At 56.2% G+C, this 22,249-nt stretch overlaps 1 protein-coding gene across 4 annotated transcripts; it reads right to left on the bottom strand.

The window, feature by feature from the left end:
- Positions 1 to 3: 3 nt before the first annotated feature.
- Positions 4 to 21,592, bottom strand: Glis2 (GLIS family zinc finger 2). Of its 4 annotated transcripts, none has more exons than XM_029544569.1 (7): positions 21,349 to 21,423; positions 7,622 to 7,842; positions 6,063 to 6,235; positions 5,236 to 5,412; positions 5,026 to 5,159; positions 4,826 to 4,947; positions 4 to 3,012 (listed from the first exon to the last, which is right to left on the bottom strand). In XM_029544569.1, the coding sequence occupies exons 2-7, from the start codon at positions 7,791 to 7,793 to the stop codon at positions 2,222 to 2,224; spliced, it is 1,569 nt and encodes a 522-aa protein (XP_029400429.1). In that variant the 5' UTR covers positions 7,794 to 7,842; positions 21,349 to 21,423; the 3' UTR covers positions 4 to 2,221. The 4 variants fall into 4 exon arrangements, with proteins under 4 accessions (XP_029400429.1, XP_029400431.1, XP_029400430.1 ...); XM_029544571.1 differs by lacking the exon at positions 21,349 to 21,423 and adding an exon at positions 15,036 to 15,057; XM_029544570.1 differs by lacking the exon at positions 21,349 to 21,423 and adding an exon at positions 10,418 to 10,524.
- Positions 21,593 to 22,249: the final 657 nt, after the last annotated feature.

Raw genomic sequence — 22,249 nt, 5'->3', positions numbered from 1 at the left:
ACTTTGGGCTACGGTGGAGTCGGGAGGTAGCCAACTTTGACAGCCTTGGGGATGGAATGTTGGTCAATAGCCATTTGTTCCCACCTACCACAGTCCTGAGGAAACTGCCTTCCCTAGGGATAAAGAGCTTCTTTAAGCCCTGGAACTTGCAGCTGGGATTGGATATTTCGCAGTAGATTGGTCAGAATGTTTGTGTGTAGCTTTGGACCAAGGTGTTGACTGGCAGGCAGTGATGTGATCTTCAGAATAACCTCTATCCGCTTGTCCCTTACTACCTACCCTTCTAGTCCCACATAGGAGGCCTTCTGATCACTTTCACAATGAAGGTGGCCTGTGGCAGGCTGAGGTGAAAGCTCCAGGCAGGGCCTTCGGGAGCTCTAGTTGGGAGGCCAACAACCAGGCACGAACAAAAGCAGGTGTCCCAGCCCTGGCACGTGCAGAAACCATCTTTGCAACTCACTTTATTGTTTCTGTATAAACTTCCTCTCACATGGAGGAATATATTGTTATAGTCATTAGCTTATCTCTCTTTTTTTAAACTCTATGCTAACAGCCATGGAGCCAGGAGGAGGAAAACCATACGCTACAAGAGAAAGGCACTTAGAACCTGTTAAAATACTGAATCCTGGAATGTGCAACGAACTGACAGGAAGTATCCCAGCCCTTCCGAGCCTGGTCTATCACTTGAGTCACATGCCAAGCTAATGTCCAGTGCTGTTCCTCTGCTCTTGGGCTTGAGTCTCAAACCCAATCCCCCAGCCAGGGACTTAAGGCCTAGGGCCCTAATAGAGCCAGGAGGTTGCTTGGATCCTAGGCAGACCCAAAGGTAGGAGACCAGCTCCTTAACTTGCTCACAGCCCCTTCAAGGGGTAGAGCCAGCATAGCCGAGCCCCGTCAGGGCTGGGGTCCTAAGACCAGCAGTCAGGTACGTCAGGGCAGGGTAACCCTTCTGAAACAGAAAGGCAGTCTGAGAAAGACTAGGCAGAGCTGCTCAGAGGAGCCACAGAGCAAAGGACCCCACTACCACCTCAGCAGCTCTTTTGTTCTACAGATGGGGACATAAGGGGCTTAGCCACTGCAGCATAGTACAGGGGACAGCAAGAGGCCCAAGCTGGGGCAGCTAGCCTTTTGGAGCTATGGAGCACACAGTCCTCCAATGTCCTTGGCTTGCTGCACAAGCCCTGGGGTTGCTGGCTTGGGCAGAGCTCATGGGCAAGAGGCAGCACCAAGAAAAGGGTTTAACTAGAGAGTCGGGAAAGAACCCTGCCAGATGTGCAGGCCTTTCTCTAGCTAGCTTTTCCCCGAGCTAAGAGTTGGTTCTCCTAATGCTGTGCTTGGCTGCCTAGCCTCCCTTAACACCCAGGGGCTTCAGTCAGTGCTTTCCAATAAGTCTCCTTCCCTGCATCCCATGACTTGGTAGCCCCCAAACCTGTAGCTGCTTCCCAAGCCTGATAGCCCACGTGGTGTAGACTAATGCCTTACAAGTGTCTGCAGAATAACACTGCCCAGGCCAGGCCAAGCTGGACCAGGTCAGCACAGTGACCCTTGGAACCTGCCTGCACATCCCCAAGGAGAAGGTTGAGTGGTCAGCTACCCCTCTTTGGAAAGTGTTGCCAACCCTCTGGCAGGAAAGAGAAGTGCTGGCAGAGCAGGCTTCTCTGCTAAGCAAGCAGAGAAGCACCTTGTCATAGCAGCAGGCAGGAGAAGGCAGCCGTGTCTGTCTTGCTCTCCCTCTAGAGGGTGGACCAGAGGGAAAGGGGTCTAAGGAATTCCCAAGCATGGGCCTATCTATGATCACTGGGGGCTCCTAGTTGACAAGTAGGTAGGGCAGGCAGAAATGGAAACCTGCCCAGCCAGGCTGGCATAGAAAGGAACGCACCAGAGCAAGAGGCAGGACTGAGGGTCCTGGGAGGACAGGCAGAGGAAAGCCTCACCCAGACTGTGGACTAGGGAAGTGGAAGTGACTGAGGCCTTAGCACCCAAGAGAATGGCTCTCCTTGGACAGCAGGTCCAAGCCAGGTCCTCACTTTGGAGCCAGGAGGCCAGCACAGACCTTCTAGCACCATCCTTGCCACCTTGCCACCCAGCTTGTCTGGGGCTGCAGCTTGGCCCTGGGGCAGCAGGGTATTATTGCTATTTCGCAGAAGAGTTTCTGTTCGTCGGGGGATGAGCCCACAGTGGGTGGCTGGGCTGTCACAGCTGGTAGATGGGTTGCCCAGTTTCAGTTTACCACAGCTGGTTTAAGCAGCACAGACCCTGGTGGAATGACCACCCAGCCAGGAGTTAACGCCTCCGGACTGCTGGCTGCGGAGTTGCCTGTGGACAGGTCCAGTACAGTGCCTGGGAGCAAGGGGAGTCCATCAGAGCTTGGCCGGGAGCGACTGCGCTCCGTCCTCTCCAGGGGGGTCTTGTGGTCTTCCAGGCCCAGGACCCTGGCAGGCACTGACCCACGACCCTTCTCCCCCTCAGCCTTGCTACCGGCAGAGCCACCCAGGAGAGAGACCACAGGCAGGCCTAGTCCACCACCCCCAAAGGGTGAGGGCAACAGTGGGTTCTTGGCCAGATTGAGTGGCAGAACAGAGCCTGGCAGCCCAGGGCCAATACCCCCTCCCCCACCTCCACCATTGCCACAGGCCAGAGCACTGAGGTCAAGGGGGCCAGGAGGCAGAGGTAAGGGCAGGCCAGGCAGACTGGGGCCTCCAAAAAGGGCAGCAGGGTTCGGGATGATGATCTGAGCCCCGCTGACATAGGAGCCACTGTCAGGGGTGGGCAGTGGTGGTTTAGGGGTAGGGCGCAGCTGCAGGAGCTCCTGCTGCTCATGTGACACAAAGTGCCCATGGGCCTTGATGTGTTTGCGCAGTGAACTGGGGTCCGTGTAGCGCTTGTGACAGCCGGGCATCTTGCAGTAGTAGGGCTTGTCTACGTAGTGGGTACGGGTGTGCTTGAAGCGGTCACTGGAGTTGGAGTAACGCTTGTTGCAGCCCTCATAGGGGCAGACGTAGGGCTTCTCACCTGTAAGGGTGGGTTGCTCTGAAAGTTGGCAACTGCCAGATCTTTCCACCTGGGACCTTGCCGCTCCCAGGCCCAGAGCTCCTGAAGCATCCTGACTCCGACTGGGAGACAATCAGCGCCTGGCATGAGGCTGACCCAACTAAGGGCAACAGGCAGAATACAACCTGAGGAAGCTGCAGCCGTGGGCCTCCTGGCTGTGCACCTTCAGGTCCTTTGCTGTAAAGCCTGTGAACACTGTTAGGCAGAACCTGACCTTGAAGAGTGTGCCATGCAGGCCTGGGCCGTGGTAAGTTCCACTGGCCGCTTGGCTATCGCATGTGGGCTTACTCAGAATGCCTCACAGTTTTCTTTCTGGAGACATGGTTTCTCTGTGTAGCCCTGGCTATCCTAGAACCAGATCTGTAGGTCAGACTAGCCTCAAACTCAGAGCTCCACCTGCCTCCTGAGTGCTGGGATTACAGTGCACCATGCATGGCTTAGATCACAGTCACTATGCAGGCCAGGCCAGGATCCACCTGGAGCTACTCAGCCTTTGAAATGGAGCTGGGTCCACAAGGAGATGCTGTGAGGCTAACACATGCTAGATCTCAAAGACACGTATGACAGAGAGGAGGCATTTCAGTGTTCTGCTGTTTTGTTTTGGTCACTGTTTCTTTTTCTGTTTTTTTTTTTTTTTTTTGGTTTTTTGAGACAGGGTTTTCTCTGTATAGCCCTGACTGTCCTGGAACTCACTCTGTAGACCAGGCTGGCCTCAAACTCAGAAATCTGCCTGCCTCTGCCTCCCGAGCGCTGGGATTAAAGGTGTGCGCCACCAACACCTGGCTTCTTTTTCTGTTTTTAAGATAGGGTGTCACTGTGTGGTCCAAGATTGCCTTGAACTCCTGAGCCCAAGTGATCCTCCTGCTTCAAGTTCCCAATCATTTGGGAGTAGACATTCATCACCATTCCTAGGTTTGCTGGCATTATTTAAATGTATGTGTGTACATACACATACATACATACATACATACGCACACATATTTATATATTGGGTTTCATAGAATACAGTTATAATTAATTTCACCTATCCTATACTACTTTTTTAAATTTTGTTTTTTGTTTTGTTTTGTTTGTTTTTTAAAAGATTTATTTATTTTATGTAAGTACACTGTAGCTATCTTCAGACACTCCAGAAGAGGGAGTCAGATCTTGTTATGGATGGTTGTGAGCCACCATGTGGTTGCAGGGATTTGAACTCAGGACCTTTGGAAGAGCAGTCAATGCTCTTACCTGCTGAGCCATCTCGCCAGCCCCTTGTTTTGTTTTTTGAGACACAGTCTCGCTATATAATTCTGGCTGGCCTGGAACTTGCTATATAGACCAGGCAGGCCTTGAACTCACAGAGATCCACCTGCCTCTGCCTCCCAAATACTGAGATTAAAGGTGTGTGCTACCGTGCCCAGCTTTCCTCCTTCTAATGCAGTAGTTGAGTAATTTAAGATGGTGAGTGTGGTTCTGCAGGGCTCAGGGGACAGTGAGGAGGAGCAGGCCCAGTCTGTCTACCCTAAGGTGTGTCAGATGATCATGTCCTTGTAAGGTGTGGGCCCCAGCAAGTGACATCAAAATGATGTGAAAGCCATGCCTGTTATCCTAACACTTGGAGACGAAGGCAGGAAGATTGTCAGTCCATGGTCATGATTGGCTACAGAGTTAGAAGCCAGCCTGGGCTAAAAGAGACCCTATCTCAAACAAAGGGAGCAGGATGTGAACAATGGGATTTGTTTCTCTTTCCAGGCTTTCCCTCTAGTCCCCTGCCCCTCCACGAGAGACTCACCTGTGTGCGAGCGGTTGTGGATCTTCAGGTTCTCCAGGCGGGAGAAGCTCTTGTTACAGGTGGGGCATCGGTGCGGCTTCTCGTTGGTGTGCGTCCGGATGTGGATGAGCATCTTGTACCTGCTCCAGGAAGATCCCAGGGGCACACTCAGCTCAGTGGGTACCAGCCCCTCCCTTCCTGCCCTCACCCTGCTCCCTCACCTGGCATTGAAGCCACGGCCATGGCGGGCACAGCCCTCCCAATGACAGCAGTATCGAGCATCCTGTTCCGGCTTGACATGATGGTCGTTGACATGGTCAACCAGGTCTTGGAGGAGCTCAAAGAGCTGATTACACTGTGGGGCCAGGCAGGGTTCTGAGCCCAAGTAGGGTGCTGGCCCAGCCCCCACCACTTTCCCAGCCCCCACTCACCTTGGCCCATCGACACACCAGCTGCTTGGCCAGGGGCAGCTCTGGTGAGAGGCACTTGTCCTTGGGGGGAGGAAGGAAGGAGGAAGCAGGTAGGTGCAGAGCCCCACCAGAACCCAGGGGCAAGAAGAACTGGAAGGAGCTGGGGACACCATCCAAATAGCGAAGTGGCTGGAAATCCTAAAGAGTAAGGATAGGAACCGGTTAGTGTACCCCATTGGCAGACCCAGACCCTCCCCCATTTTTGCCCTCCTGTAGATAGTATTAAATTTTATCAACATGTCACGTGCCTTTAAATCCTAGCACTTGAAAGGCAAAGGCAGGTAGATCTTAAGGCCAGCCAAACCTACAGAAAGTTCCAGGCCTAGGTAAAGAGACCCTGCCTCCAAGAAATAATAAAATAAAATCAGCCCAAAAGAGGAACAGAAGTACTGATTCATGGTGTCCACATGTGAGCTTGTTTGGAAACCGTTTGTCCTGGGTGATGGGGTAAGGTGAGTTCCTTCTGGAGTAAGGTGACCCTCTCATGTCTTTATGACAAAGAGGAGCGAGGCCTGGACACAGACATACACGCACAGGGGAAAGAAAGGGCCAGCTGAAGATGCGGGCAGAAACATGGGATGCGGTTACCAGCCTAGGAATGAACGCTAAGGATTACAGAATCTACAATAGCAAGGAGTGAATTCCCCTGGGGCCTTCTAGGGGCGTGGCTCTCTCACCATCTTTACTTGTTAGTTTGTAGAATTGAGAGAATTCCTTTCTCTTGTTTTAAACCACCTAACTTGGGGGCGCTTGCCAAAGAGCCCTCTCTAGAACCTTCCTTTTCTTACCACAGCAGTAGGCAGTGGAGGCAGGTCCCCATTGCCCTGGCGCTCAGGGGACAGGGAGCTGCTGCCATTCGGGGAGTCCACTCCAGAGGGTGGTGACAAGCTGAGGTCCACCAAGGGGGCTGCAGAAAAGCGTCCATCCACCTTCTCAGGGAATTTGGGGTTCAGCAGGAAACCTGAAGAAGATCATGTTTCAGAGAAGCCAGCTGGCATCTTGGTGGACCAAGTCCCACCACCTCTGGATCCCTATCACCATCTCCAAGTCCTCTGGGACCCCAGACATCCAAGGAACAGCTAGCAGTCACGGAGATGACATCATCTTGTCTGACCTTCACCAAGAGAGCTGGCTGCCACAAACAGGAAACTAACTTTATACTGTGGTGGTCTATACCTGTAATCACAGCACCCAAGAGGCTGAGGCAGTCTACACTACACAAGATTATCTCAACAACAAAGAAAATTATAAATACCCATCTGACAGATGAGGCCTACCTGGCACATGGGATAAACAGTAGAACTGGAACTAAAACACAAGACTATCCTACTTCCTATAATATTCTGACTCCATGTTCCCTTCTATAAAATGGGAAATTTGGGATAAGCTTGTAGCTGCTTATATTCCAAATGCTCATTTGGGTTCCCCAAAACTGTTTGCACGAGAGGGTCTGCACATAGCTTCTGGGAGCCTGCCCCAGTTAATTCTGACGGTAAATAAGATGCCAGCAGCCAATAGCTGGGGAGGAGAGAAAGGAGGGGCGAGGTTTCCAGCTTGGGACCATGAGGAGGAGAGAGAAGAGGTAGGTAGCTGCCATGCCTTAGGAAGCGTGCAGGAGAGAAGAGGAGAGAGAGGCCATGGAAGAAGAAGACTGTGCAGGAGGGAGAAGCAGGGCAGCCATGTAAAGGGGCCAAGAGGACACGGCCAGAGGGCTGCTCAGTGGGGTCAAGAGCAGTCAAGATGGAGCACAGAAACTGGTAAGCAATGACTCGGAGCTCTGGGTGGGAGGTGATTCCAACAGCACGGAGGGTAGGCCTGCTACAGAGCTGCTCGAGGCGGGTTGAAACCTAAGGCCGTGTGTGTGGCTTTCATTCGGGAATGTAAATGGTGTAAGGTGGGAAGGAACCCTGCACTGAGATTTATTAAAATATTCATACTACATGAGCTGACTGACTCTTCCACCTCAAGCACACAGTAAACTGGTTCTTGGAAGGTTAAACAGATGAGGTGATACTGCCCAGGTGTGGGCACAAAGCCTCTCTAAGACACATCTGCATGGCCGCCCTCAATCTCCACCCATACATACAGTAACCTCAGAGTCCAGAGCTACAGTCTCGGAACTTTAGCTTTGCCCACCCCCTCCCACTTCTTTCCAGATCCTTCCATAGGCTTCGTTCGGTTGGAGCTAGTTCTACGTGCATGCTGCGTTAATTAGGCAGATCTCATCCACTTAAAGGATGAATGGACATGCATGCGGGTGGCGCTCTCAGCTGGAACCTGTAAGCTCCTTCCTGTTGGACACACCTTGGAGCAGTCCCACCTGAGCCCCAGCTGACTGCTGAAGTACCTGGTGGTGGGGAGCCTGGGGAGCCAGGGGTGGGGCTGTCGTCCACCAGGCCCAGCTCCCTATGCAGAGCATGATGCCGGACCACACCCAGTGTCCTTTCTCTCTTCTCTCTTGCCGCTCGGAGCTTGGTGATGCTCAGCTTTAGGTCGAGTGGCTCGTCCAAGGAGTGCATGGTGGGAGGGAGTGTCAAAGATGTACCCAACTGGTCTTGAGGCAGGAACCTGGGGAAGGAGAGGCCATGCAGTTACATTGTAGCCTTAGGTTTCTCTTTCAGCTCTACCCACTGAGACTTCTGGGAGCAGAGGAGTCGAGCACAGCCTAAATGGCCTTGCTCTCAGGTATCCTGGAGAGTCAAAGTAGATTCCACTGCCACTCCCTACGAGCTTTTTGGGATAGGCCAAGCTTATGGTCTCCATTTAATCACGGGAGTGTTAGAGACTGCCTCCAGTCACACAGGGCTCACAGTCTGGCAGAATGGCCAGATGTGAAGCTACATCTCCCAGAAACTGGCTGGCTAAGTAAGCCCCAACTGTTGCTTCTGTTAGACTGGGAAGTTGCTCAGGAGGCCTGCCAGTCTGAATCTGGAGACCTAAAAGCAGGCCAGGAGCAGCAAGCATCCTCCAGGATGCAGGCCGTATCCTTGGTGACCAGTTAAGCACCCACTAAGCGTGCCAGAAGTGCCCGTTCAGGGCAGGGATTATGTCACTTCCAAGGAAAGCAGCCTGAGGGCTGGTCCCAGGCAGGCTCTGCAAAGCTTGGCCCTGAGCGTGGGAGAACAAGGACTGAACCTCCCAGGTAAGGGGAGGCTGTGACAAAAACCAGGGGCCAGTGAGTTTTGGCTGCCACCAGGGGGCAGCTGAGGTCTGTGGCCAGACCTGTTCTGCAGGACCAGAGGACAGTAGGTAGAAAAAGCTAGTGGTGACATTCTTAAATTTTCATACTGCGGCTCTCCCTCTCATGCAACTGAGGGGTCTTCACAGCACGAGGCCAGCCTTTCCACACCAAACACCTCACCTTCCGCCCTCGAGAGACCTCCCATTTGTTTCTCTGGCCTTGGTTCATGTAGTCTGTCACACTGCAAAAAACTCTGTACTGAACACCCACATTATGAAACTCTACTACTGTAGTTAATAAAAAGTGGGCATGGAAGGAAAAACTGTCTGGAAAACACCTGGAGCAGCTGAGTGTGTCCTCGGGGGCTTGGAAGACTTTGTGCCCTTACATGGGGCGGAGATGGCAGAGAGGAGTCACTCGCTGTGTTCCTCCATCTGTTCTTCAGGCCAAGGCTCTAGGGCAGCTTCACCTACCTGGTCCTCACTTGCTTCCCGCTGATGCCCTCAAGCTCCAAGCTTCAGTGGCATTCCCCAGTACACAGGATGCTCTCCCTTCCTTGGCCTGCAATCCTGCTCATAAGGATGTCTCTCCGCTCCCACTACATGTGGCTACATGGAATCCTGGCACACAGGAAGCCTGTTTACTGTGGGATCGGGTCTGTAACTTGTCCCCACTGAGGCTGTCAGACGCACTTGTTACTGCTCGGACCATGCTTGGACCAGAGGCGCTCACTGACAGCTTGGTGACCAGAGCACCGCCCTCTTAGGAGTCCCAGACCCATGTAAGTGGGACAGTGATGGCCTTAGACCTGCTCATCCATTCCTGTCTAGGCAAAGGCTGCCCTCTGCCTGACCTAGCCTGTTAAATCTGTCTGTCTGTCTGTCTCTACCTGTTTATTTTTAGACACAGGCCCAGTCCAACCTCCCTGAAGCTCCTCTATGCTGGGAGCCTGGAAGGGGAGGAAGTAAATATTTATGCTGATTAAGAATTCAGGAGCCAGGAAGGGCTGGTGGCTTGGTCCCTCGTCTGGCCCAAAGCCACAGGCTTCTCTACCCCCACCACCCACCATGGAGAAAAGACCCCTGGCTGGACGCCCGAGCTAGAGAGTCAAGCACTGGCTGTCAGTCACAGTGCCAACCAAGCAGTAACCTTTGGCACCTGCTCCTGCCTCATGTCCTCCCACCAGAGGGAGCCTAGGAGGAGCCACTGCTGTCATCTGGTTCTGAGGACCTCCAGGGAACAGCACGGGGCGTTTACCTAGGGCCCATATCCCTAGGTGAGGAGGCCAGCACCCAGAGCAGGAAAGGGGACACCAACAACTGCCCCACCCCCACCATCAGCAGATCCAGTCTCCAGGGACACCCCTTCACTTCCTGTCCCTCGGTTCTGCCCAGGGAGGTAGGGATCATTCCTGGAAGCCAGAATCCAGCCCAGGCTGTGCACCCCTCCTGGGAAAGATGGAGCTGCAGGGAGTCCTGCTAGTTTTCCGCCCCTCCACCCCCAGGGAGCAGATGGCCTGTGACCCCACTCATGCTTTGACCACAGCCAACCTCAAAGACCTCTCCACTCCTATCCCAGCAGCGGCAGCCTGTCTGGCTTCAGCCTTGCTTTGTCCTAGAGACAGGTGAAAGGGGCAGGAGAGAGAGGCAGGTCCCCATTCTTCTCTGCAGCTCAGCTCTCCAGCCAGACTTAAATGCCTGGAACAAGGACAATGGCAGGCCCTGACCCTAGGAAAAGTGAAGCCACTACCTCCTGAGCCAAGGTCCAGCAGCAGCTTGCCCTTAAAGTTCAGGAGATCTGGAACCAGTGGGTCTCCGGAACTTACTGGTCCCTAGGGACAGGATACCACCCTCACACATGGGTGCAATACCAAGGGGTAGGGAGTGCACCCGCCCGAAAACCTTGCCGGAGAAACCACCAGTGCCTGTTTTCCTATTAGTCAGAGAGCTGAGTGACTCTCACCCTGGGCTGTGGGGCTGCGATCAGGAACCAAAGGCCAAGCTTTGTAGCACTCACTCCTGGTAGGCTGGGTGCGTCCCGAGACACACCCACCTGCAAGGGCCAGGAAGGGAACCCGCAACTGCAACGGGTGCTGGGCTAGCCCTGGAGGCTCTTCCAGCTGCAAAAGGAACTAATTAGAGCAGAGGGAGCGGGAGGAAGCGCAAGAGGGGGCGGCATGGAGACCACCGGGGTGGCAGGGGTGGGGACAGCCCTCCCACAACCCGGGGCGGGGGTCACCCTGAGGGTGGGCTGGGCGCCTCCAGCCAGCCATGCCAAGACAATGATTGCTATTGTGCGCCCGCTGCAGACCCTGCGCAGACGGTCCCCAGCTGCAGCTCCTGCAGGGCACCAGTCCCCCTATAGACCAATATGGACCACCATCCCTCCCTCTTGGGGAAACTAAGCTTCAAAGACACCAAGCTAAGAAAAAGGGACCAAATTCCCGCTGGGGTGAAGTCCTTTCTTCCCTGCCAGAGGAAGGGCTACCTGCAACAAGGACCTCAGCAAAGGTGGACTGCCCCCCAACCCACAGCCTTATGTATTATTAATATGATGAACACCCCCATTTCACCTGGTAGTCTTGAAACTGCACATTTGGTTAGCTATAGCAAAACCAGCCTAGAACTTGGAGACAGTGGCCCAAGATGCACCTCTCCACACAGTCATGCCCACTTGGGAGATAGAGGTAATTAGATCAGTAATTCAAGGCTAGCTTCATAGTTACACACACACACACACACACACACACACACACACACACACACACACGTTAAAAATGAATCCCTGGTCTCTTTTCACCTATCAGTAGTAGCCAGGCCCTGATCTAAGAGTGTCTCCAACTAGAACATCACTTTAGCACTCTGGCCTTACAGACTGGGAAACTGAAGGCTAGGGGGAAGTGTCTGCCCTGGGTTGCAGTCATGGGTGGCAAGACCACCATGGTGTCTATGTCAGTGACTGCACCAGCCAGAGGCTGACAGTCACCTGTCACGCCAGGTGACACTTCATCCCACTTTATAGATGCAGAAACTGAGGCTCAGGAAAGTGACTTGTCCTGGATCACAGGGTTTGTCTGTAACAGGCAAGGGATCTATCAGCCCCCCCTGTGTCCCCAGACTTGGCTTAGGTTGGTTACTGCCTCCCCACTCGGGGGGGGGGGTAACTAGGTGCAGAACCCAGGAAAGGCAGCAGGGCAGGCAGTGGGTAGGCACTGGAGGGGACAAGGGGACTGGGGGCCCACCAGAAGGCTGGGAGAGCTGAGGGCAGCAACACTTGCCAAAGCAGACGGCCCCTAACCCCACATTCCTGGGAACCAGCTGTGCTCCCTACTCTGGCCAAAAGCCCCACCCTCCTTGGCCGCCCAGTGAGGGAGACTGGAGGGCAAGGGCAGGGACCTCTCAGGGCCCTTCCCAACCAGGCGGCAGGCAGGGTTCTAAAGGGTCAGAACACAGGGAGCCTTAACCCCACTCTGCTACTTCTTGTCGTTCCCTGACCCCCTTCTCCCCTTCCATAAGTCGGGATGTAATGTTCAACATAGAGAACAGAGCTAGACACAAGAGTAAGCACTGTAAAGTAAAAATCATCCTGTCACCCCTGCTGTGGTCCCTAGCCTATAAGAATAGTCCTGAGGCCTGGTCCTCCCTGTGTACAAACATTAAACTCTCACTCCAGACCAGAACTTTGGCGGGCCTGCACCGCTCCGAGAGCCTCTACTGTCCTGTGGAGTGACCACAGAGTTGGGAGGGTACCCTCTGGGGGGGAGCCCCCCCCCCACTGAGCCTGACACAAAGAGGCCCTGGAAGGAGGGTGTAGAAGCCAGAAGCCTCCTAGGCCTAGGGAAGGGCCAGAGCCACTGTCCTGGAAGGGCCTGGAGTCTGCTTTCCCTAGAAACCCATGACTATGTGTAGCTCCCTCCCTGTCCCAAGAGGGGCACCTGGCCTATTCACACCACCTCACTAGAAACTCAAATGTCCCCAGACAACCAGTCCAGATGTGAACTCTTCTCTGCTAAAGAGCACTGGGGGCTGGCTAAGTGACACCTGAGGACACAGCTTGCAGAGAACCTGGCCATTGCAAGTTCATAGAGCAAAGCCCAACATCAAACTACCTGGCTGTGACCTCTCCTGGCTATGTGGCCCCTGACAGGTCCCGGTCACTGTCTAAGCCTCCACAGGACAGTTTCTTCACTGGTAACTCAAGCACCACAGTATGATCCTAGATATTCAGGACATCCTATAGGACAAGCCTTGGCCTGGAGGCAGCCACACAGGAGATGCCAGTAACTGGTAGCCCCTGAGGGTCCTCATTTCTGCCCTAGGCTGGGGTGACCTACACAGAGAGTCTACCAAGGTCTTCCAGAGCTGAAACTTAAAGGCCAGGAGGTTTATTCCTCCTGCACCTCTCACCAGCCTCACCATAGGCCTGTCCTTGTCCCAGACCAGGAGGATGGGTTAACAAGAGCCCTGAGAACCCTGACACCCACAAGCACTCGTGCTAACATGTGGCCCTCCAGCTGCAAGGTCTGTCTGGTCCAGAGGCCTCCAAATGTTCTGGGCCCCCTTCTCCGGCCCCCACCTCCTGCTGCCTGCCCGCCTGCAGCCACCTTTGCACAACTATGTCTGGTATTTTCCTGTCTGCCCAGCTTGGGGGGGGGGGTATGGGGCCATGAGCAAGCCTGCACCTGGGCCTCAGCCAGAGGCAAGCGGGCCAACCAGCCCCCACACAGCCTGCTGGGTGGGAAGGGAAGGACGCAGGGCTGGGCAAGGCCAGCCACTGCAATCCCTGCGAGGGGTGGGCAGTTAGGGGCACGGGCCCAGCAAGGTCGAGCACAGGCAGAACTGCCGCTCTGGGTAAGTGGCTCTTCTGGTAACCTGCTTGCCTAGCAAAAACACAGGGCTCCAGGTTCTGTCCCCGGCACAGCACAAACCAGGTATGGTGGCAAAGGCCTGTAATCCTAACACTGGGGAAGTGGAGGCAGGTGGATCAGAAGTTCATGATCAGCATGGGCCACATAGTGAGATTCTGTCACAAGAAACAAAAGCCCAGCCAGGAGGTGGTGGCACACACATTTAATCCCAGCACTTGGCAGGCAGAGGCAGGCGGATGTCTGTGAATTCCAGGCCAGCCTGGTCTACAGAGTTCCAGGACAGCCAGGGCTACACAGACACCGAAAGACAACCAACCAACCCACCAAGCTGCTACATGGCTGTTGGGGGGTGGGAGGGGTGCAGTGCTCTGAGGCCAGCACAGGCACTGGCCAGTGTTTCAGTGTTGGTGGGCAAGCAGAGTGCTCTTTACCCTTGTGCCCAGCCGCAGAGGCCTGCCTGGCTTCCATGGCTGGTGCTGCTGCTACTCAGGAGACCAGGTAAGTGTGGGCGGCCAATCTACAAAAGCAGGGAACCTGCAGGTCCCAAGCCAAGCCCACCATTGCAGGAACACCTCAGGAGGCCCCACACCTGTGACCCCCCCTCTCACTGCCCTGAGACAGACACTCATCCACTGTGAACAACCACACCTGCCAACTCGACAGCAGGGGGTGAAGGCAGCCTCTGGACTTTGGCCCTTCCCTCCCACTTCATTTACGCATTCCAGCACCGGGCTCTCTGCTGGGGTCCAGGATAAATCAGATGGAACAGGGCCTGAAGGTCGCCGCTCAGTTACAAGGCGGCCGCCCGGAAAGCAGTGTCAGGGGCACACAGCTCTGCTAAGGGTTGGGAGGGGCAGATCTGATAAGGCCATGGGGACACAAAGCAAACCTGGGAGCTGCCTATACTGCCAGGTACTTGGGAGGCTGAGGCAGGGGGATTACAAATTCTGGACTATCGAGTGAGTCCCCAAGGCCACCGTGGGCGACACAGTAAGATCCTGTGTCAAAATGAACAGTAAGAAAAGAAGATAGCCCTCCCTCTGGAGCCTCCCCCACTCTGGGCTTTCTCACAGTTCCTTAAGTCTACATTTGCTCTAAAAAGTCAAAGTGGCTCCGGGGACAAAGAACTCTGGGGACAAGGGGACCAAGTCCTCCCTGGACAGGGACAAACCAACAGGCCTCCTATGTCCCATCTTACCCTGCCACCTGTGAATGAAGTGCTGGTCTCCCCATCTCTAAGTTACAGTCCACTGTCAAGGTCACAGCTTGTAAACAATAGGGAGGCTGGGTGAGATTCAATGCCTCTCTCCAAAGCAGTTTTCCTGAGCCCATGGTTGCAGCCAGGACCCAAGGTATGGTCCCCAAACAGCCTAGGACAAGGCAGCAAAGGAAGAGGCTCCTCAGAGGGACTGGACTTAAAGCTGCGGGGCCCTGGGGAGCCACAGAGAGCTCTACACAGAAGAGTGTCACCTGCCGCCCCCCTCAGAGCCTCCTCCCCTTAGCCTCTTCTTTCGTAGGATCCTTACCTCCCTAAAAGCCTGAGGCTTACTTATCAAGTAGACAGCTACCCATATTCTCCTGCAGCTATCACTTCCCCCAAACCCCTCCTCTGTCTGGCATGTCTTCTGGGATACACCCTCTCAGCCTGGGCCTCAAGAGCCACCCGAACGAACAAGTACCCAGCAGGATACTTGCTGAAGGCCGGACACTCACCAAGCCCAACAGCAGTGGTGTGGGGCCCGCCATACCAGCCCTGGGTCTAAATCCAAGTTAATGCATCACTAATACCACAATGTCACCAACTCAAGCACACTAAGTGTGCCTAGCCCTTGCTGTGCCGTGTCCTGCCCTTCAGCCTCAAGCCTTCTCCGGGCATAAGGACCCTCCTTTCAAGAAGAAAGGCCTGAGGTAGGCAGGGCCTGGGGTTCCTGGGCAGCTCCAAGCCCACTGAGGAAGAGAAAGGATAAGCAGAGCTAGAGAGATGGCTCAGCTGATAAAATGCTCGCTATGCAAGTGTAAGGACCTGGGCTCAACCCTCAGAACCAAAAAGCCATGGCACATGCTTGTTATGATGCCAACACTGGGCTCCAGCCATGACACATGCTTGTTATGATGCCAACACTGGGGCTCCAGCGGGCCTAGCTGGTGAGACCCAGGCTAATCAGAGACCTCTCAAAAAACAAGGTGATCAGCTTCTGAGGAACACCGAAGATTAACTTCTGGCCTCTACACACACACACACACACACACACACACACACACACACGGGGGGGGGGGGGGGAAAAAAAACGACACCCCCCCCCCCCCCCCCCCCACCCCCCCCCCCCCCCCCCCCCCCCCCCGGGGGGGGGGGGGGGAGATCATACTAGCAGACCCTTCCCCTGCTCCTGCTGACCCAGAGAATAATCTTTCCATACTGAACTGAGCAGAGATGTGAAGACCCTGAGCTATGGGTTTGGAAAACAAGATGTGTCTTGACTTGGTATGAGGCAAGACTTTGGGCTTTAGTTTCCCCGCTGTAGCAGGATGGAGCTGCCCTGGAATGGGATGGGAGCAGGGACCCCTACAACACCCAGACCTGTTTCCTCACATGGCTCTGTTGTATCTGACCTTCTCTTCTCCCAAACGCTTGGTCTCTGATGGAGGTCTGCTGAGTGAGTGAATAAGTGAATAAACTGTTTATTATCCACATGAGGTGGCAGGTGCCCTACAGCTGGAAGATGACATCCAAGGTCAATGTTGGAAGCAGGACCTAGGACACAGAACTCTCTTCCTCCTGTCTGGGACACACACTTGGAACCTACACACTGCGACTAGGTACAGACTTGAACAAGGGTCAGAGGGGAGGGGCAATATTCCTATTACCGGTCAGTGGGGGAGGACTCACTCCTCAGATTCATCTCCTGGGATTCCCACACCAGTGGGCACATCGCATAACCCCTGGCCTCTACCCCACCCCTTTCCTCAGTTATCCCTTTCTGCCTAGTGGGTACACTCCAAAGCAAACCTCATCACAGGGAAATGCCCATCGGATGGGGCCCTGCCAGACTAGCCTGACCCACGGTCTGAGAGCCCAGGGTCTGTGGAACTGAGCAGGGTAAGGTAACCCAGTGACATGGCCAGGGGCACTCAGGAGGAAAGGAGGGGCTTCAGAACAGGGGGATGAGGAAAGATCCAATAGCTTTCTCAGCAAGGGGCTGCAGAGCTGGAGTTAAGGCTTCTGTAACCTGGCAGTGTAGACTCTGAAAAGTGTGGTTCAAGGGAGAACTAGCTTGAGCAGGCTGGGATGTGCCAGTCAGACCCAGAGGGCAGTGGAGGCAAAGGACAGAGTCTTCCACGGACACTGGCAGTAGAGTTGGGAATTAGGAGTGGAACTGGTCAGGTTCCAGGCTAAAGTAGCATTTTGTGGGTCAGAACCAGAGAGTTCTAAATGCCAGCTCCCTTCTACCCTCCCCTCATTCAGAGACCATGGGACAAGTCACCAAACCTCCCTTTCCCCCTTACTGCTGGGACCTCAAGGGGATGGTGAGCATGGTGAACCCACAGAGCCCAGGCAGTTTCCCTCAGGCTCCCAGCCCAGGCTGAGACAGGAGGCGCAGCAGCCTCCTGCCCAGGGGCTTTGCTGGGTTTTGGAGGAAGGCACCCAAGGCTAGATGTGAGTCCCCTCCCCTCGCCATCTGCTAGGGCACCTACACTTCACTCTTGGAAGGCCCCAGGCTCCTCCCCTGGGGTGGATACTACCTAAGCTCTCAGGCACCCAAGACAAAGGACTTGAGGAGTCCTCCTTCCTCACCCCCAGTCCTGGCACTGGAGGATTCTCAGCCCATTCGCCCATCCCCCACCGAGGGCATCTGGAGCAGATGGGAAGCCCCTGCTCCCGAAACAGACTCATTTCCACCCTCACGTCCCTCCCAGCCCAGCCACCAGCTAACTAGGACCTCCCCCTCCAATCTGGGGGATGGGGAATGACCAGCCACAGTCAAGGACTGTGTCTGCCCAGCCTGGAGATGCCTAGAGGAAGGTGTCCCAGCTGCAGTGCCAGAAGGGTCACCCAGATTCAATCCCCGGACTCCTAGGGGACCAACCTAGATGTAAGTGAGGTTTCTAGAGGTCTTCTGAGGATGGCCTCCAAGCCCCAGGGCACGAATGGGGAGGACGGCCAGGTCTAACCTCTCATCTCCCATAGAGAGGCAGGGGGAGGCAGCTGTAAAGGAAAACTGAGCAAGGGGCTCAGGGCACAAGGCCCTAGCTATGTCCAGACTAGGAAACTGGTCGGCATACCCCTCCCCATGCCCACATGTCCACCGGCCCTTATCCATTCTGAGCCTCGGTCTCCTCACTATCAAATTGGGATAAATGAGTCTCAGTCACAAGCTTGGCAATCTCAGGTGAGGATACACATACACCCTTTATCAAGTTAGCCAGGCCTGTGTGCTGGCTGGGGTTTTCCCAGGGAGGAACATCAGCGCTACCCCTCAACACCGTACTGGGGAACTTCTGCCATTTTTATTAGCCAGAGTGAGTAGGAAGGCTGGCTCTGAGAGGGTGGAAGATAGAGGTGGGGGCAGGCAGTCAGTCAGGCTCTACCCTGCAAACATGGTCTCTTACCACTAGCACAGCAGGCTCCATCCTGTTCCTGTGAACAGCTGTGGAGGTGCTTGTTAAGAATGCCCAGTTCCCAACCTGGCCACGCTTGTGTGTTGTGTTAGAACTCCCTAGGGTGGGGCCCACTGCAGCCACCTAAGAAAAACACTTTCCCACAAGCCTAGCTGGGGCTGCAGTCCACACTCCCCTGGCAGCAGGCTGGAACAGGGATGGATGACTGGCCCATCACCTGGTTCTGCTGTCCTGAGAGGTGAATTTCCATACGCATGCTTGGATTCTAACCGGATGCTCCACAGCTCCTGAGGGAAGAGGCTTCTAGGCAGAGGTTGGAGAACCCAAAGGCTCTGTTGCAGCCCAGAGACTCTTGTGTCCGATAAGAGAGGGTACCTCATCGCTTAGCACACACCCATACCAGCCATAGGGTCCCCACCGTCCTTGAAAAGAGAAAGGGCCCTCCCACTCGGTATGGATGAAGGATGGCCTCCAAGTAGCAACCGGTGAAGAGATTCTGGGACGGCCTTGGGAAAGGCTCACTTAGCCCCTCACCCTGCCCTGATGCAGATTCTCTCCTCTGGAATCCAAATGTCCCGGCTGGGTACAAGGCCCAAACACTCCTTACCCTTCACCATTCAGCTTCCCCTGGCCAAGTGGGAACCTTCAGTGGATCTTGGAAAGGCACACACACACACACACACACACACTTGCGCACCCCAAATGCCTCCCCAAGAGCAGAATTGCAGGCCCCAGCCTCAACATCTGGTCCCCCAGCCACAGCTGTTGCCCTTCTCCTCCCTCATTCTGCGATTGCCCCAAACCCTGCCCAGCACTGGCACCGCCCTCTCCCATAAGTGGGAAATTCAGATTCCAGGAGAGTCCAGCTGGGGAGACGGAAATGTGCATGGGAAAGCCACATTCTTCCCTCCACACCGAAGCCAGCACAGACCCTGGAACAATTTAGGTGGCCAGTGCGCCCTCCCACTACACAGGGCCAAGGCTGAGCCAGCCTTGGAGGCCAGCCTGAGATGCAGAGGTGGGGTCCAGCTTCCCTTCGGGGCCTGAGAAGGGGCCCTGGCAGACTTTTGTCTGCCTTGTGTCCAATTTGCCCTCCAGCCCCTCACTCACACTCACACTAAGCAAAGAAGGCTAAAGAAGAAATGACTACAAGTACCCTTTTGCAGCTGAGTTTTTCAGAAACAAAAGCTTTGCGGAAAGAGGTTTCCACGATTGTTTAAAATGAGGTTTTGGGATGTCTGTGGCATCCAGTTATTCATGCTGGCTCCACCCACGGATAATTGAGAGTTGGCTTTTGTTGGACATATCCTTTCTCCCTGCCCCCACCCACAGGCCAGTTTCGTCTTAGGACTCAGCTATCTCACCTTGTCTGACCCCAGGTTTTACAGATGAGGAAACTGAGGCCTGGACAGGAGAAGAGTCAGGCCAAGGAACACTCAAATGCTGACGGCTGTGTCAAGATTTGAACCCAAGACACAAAAAAGGGTTTCTTGGCCAAGCGCTTTCTTTCATATGCCCTACACACAGACTGTGTCCTGAATCCAGCAAGTCCCTTAACGGCCAGTGACCCCCCAAAGCAGTAGTGCCTGGAAGTGGGGTGACTCATTGTCTGGCTTCCCACCCACCCCCAATCTAGGAGGGAGGGCTGGCAGGTGTCCCCGCATAGAGAGCCAAGAGCTGGATTGCCCCAGGGGGCCTGGGCTAGGGTCACTCTGGGGCCGGAGAGACCCAGCTGGAGGGATTTAACACCGAAGGTCAGGGGTCACAGACAGGGAAGGACAGGCAGGCATAGGGGGTCAGGGGGTCAGCACTAATGGTAGCTCCGGAAAGAAGGGGGAGGGGAAAAGGCTAAAGACACAGGGCTGCTTCCAAGGGTTCCCCACCCCACAAAATCACAGCCTGGCACTGCCTCCTGCTTGACTGATGGCAGACAGGGACATATTAGGTTGGGACTGGGTCTTGAAATGGGCTAGACTGCAGTTCAGCAAAGGGTGTCTTAGGAGACCCCTCCCCCAGTGCAAGCCAGCGCCAGCTGAGAGGCCCAGCCTGAGCCCAGAGGAAAGAAAAGAGAGAGAGAGAGAGAGAGAGAGAGAGAGAGCGAGAGCTCTGAGGTCACTAGAGAGGGATGTGTGGGCTGGGGCTGGGACAGCTGTGGTACTGTGCCACCAGAGCGGGGCCTGGGGAGAGGTGGGCACACTGAAGGGGACAGTTTTACGTTCCCTGAGCCTAGGGGCTTCAGAGAGCTAGCTAAGACAGCAGTTGTCTTCCTAGCCATGGCTCGACCCCACCTTCCTTCCTGGGTGCCAGGACAACATGGAGACAGCTGTGCAGGGTGCCCGCCACCGAAGCCCAAGAGGCAGGCCCTAGCCCTGGCCAGACGAAGACCCATGGGAGCTCAGGTCTCGGTAGGGCCACTGGCTGGCCTGACTGCCCCCTTGGTGTCAAGCATTCCCTCTAGAGCCAAGATCTTGGGCTGTGATGGCTGGGGGCCCAGGGCTCCTCCCAGCATCCCTTCCAGCTTCCCAGGCCCCAGGGCAGGGCTGGGCAACTCCCTACAACCAGTGCTTCCCCGACACCCTCTGGCTGGGCTGGGCGGGCCCTCCTGGGTAGGCAGACAGGCAGCGTGCTGCCCTGCTGTGGCCTGAGTACCCCACTGGGTAGGGCAGTGTGCCAAGGCGTCCAGGTGCCAGCCTGGATTCCAGCCCCATCCCAGGGGGCCTGCGGGGAGGTGCAAGCATCTCCCTGGTAGGAGGGGGATGCACCTGCCTCGTCCTCTCTTCCAGTCCCATCCTTAGGATGCAATCACTCACCCTCTCCATCCTGCCAGGTCCCTCACCTGCTTCCATCCACCCTTCAGGAATGGACCAAACGCTACACAGTATTGCAACTCCTAGTGCTGAACCAAGGGACGCCCTCTCCCTGCCTCCCCCAAGGCTTGTTAAGGGTAGCAAGAGCAGGACTTTACCCAGTAAGGGGGGGGGGCACCTTCCAAATAACCCGAGCTCACCGGTGAGCAAAGGCGGTTGCCAGATGCCCCATACAACTTCATGCCCAGGCTTCGGGTGGCCCCCTCTCACCTCGCAGAGCACCCCTACTGAAGACGCCCAACTTCCCCAGTGAAGTTTGCGCCCGCCCCGGGCCCGGCCACAGTTCAGCTTGGTCCCCAAACAGAAGGAGGGAAGGAAAGAGAAAAAAGACGGTGAGATCGAAGGACCCAGCAAGGGAGCCGGCGAGAAAGGGAGAGCGCAAAACCAGCGAGCGCAGGGCCCTCAGCGAGGGCTCACAATGGCCCGGAGCGAGGCGCGGACGCGGGAGGGGGAGGCGACCCTCGGGTTCCGCGGCCCCGCGCACCAGGCAAGTCCCTGGCCCAGCCCGCGTCCTCCCGGCGCGACGCCCAGGGGCTTCCTACCTCGGCGGCCGGGCTGACTGGCTCCGGCTGCGGGTTCCGGCGGTCCTGGGGCAGCGGGGAGCGGGCGAGGGGGAGGGCCGGGGCGGGCGGGGGCCGGGGCGCGAGGCTCACGGGGCACGGGCTCCCCTGGCGCGGCCGCCCGGCACCCGGCCGCTCCGCCACATCTGCAGCTCGGGGCAGGGAAGGTGGCCGCGGCGGCCGGGCTGTGCGGGGATGTCTTTGCAAGGGAGGGAGGAGAGAAGAGGAGGGAGGGGGCGGGAGGAGGGACTGGCGGCCCTGGAGGAGGGCGAAGAGGAGGGGCGCGGGGGGCGGCCTCCCTCCCTCCCTCGCGGCTCGCTCGCTCCCGCCCTCCCTACAAACCCCTCTCACTCCTGCGGCCCCAGGCCCGGGGCGCCAGCTGCCAGACGGAGCGTGCGCGGGGGTGTGGGTGGGGGGAGGCTGGGCCCGGGGAGGGGAGGAGAGCGGACGGCCGCAGGAGCGGGCACCGGAGGGAAGGGGGAGCGAAGGAGGGAGCCCCGCCGCGGCTGAGACGCGCGTCCTCCTCGACTCCCCCCTCGCCTGCCGCGGTCCCGCCCCCAGCCCGAGGGCAGCGCTAGGACAAGGCCTGGGGGGCGGGGGGTAGGGCGAGCTATCCCGCCCCTGGGGAAGCCTGGGAGAGGGGCGGGCGCGCCGGCCGGGAGGAAAAGCCCCAAGGACCGGGAAGATGGAGGCGGCCGCAGCGGGCGAGGGGCGGGGACCCTCGCCCCCTCCTGCGGGGTCACCTTGGCCAGGGCCCCGCGGCCCTTGGCAGCCGCGGAGGTGATAGAAATGCCTCTCCGAAGGCCCTGATTTCCCCGCCCAGTCCAGATCCAGGACCGCGCAGGCAAAGGCCTTTCGATTCCGACAGGTTCGAGGCCACGCT

This window comes from Mus pahari, chromosome 12 (assembly GCF_900095145.1).
Source record: "Mus pahari chromosome 12, PAHARI_EIJ_v1.1, whole genome shotgun sequence".
NCBI lineage: Eukaryota > Metazoa > Chordata > Mammalia > Rodentia > Muridae > Mus > Mus pahari.
This window is presented reverse-complemented; position numbering and strand designations above follow the sequence as displayed.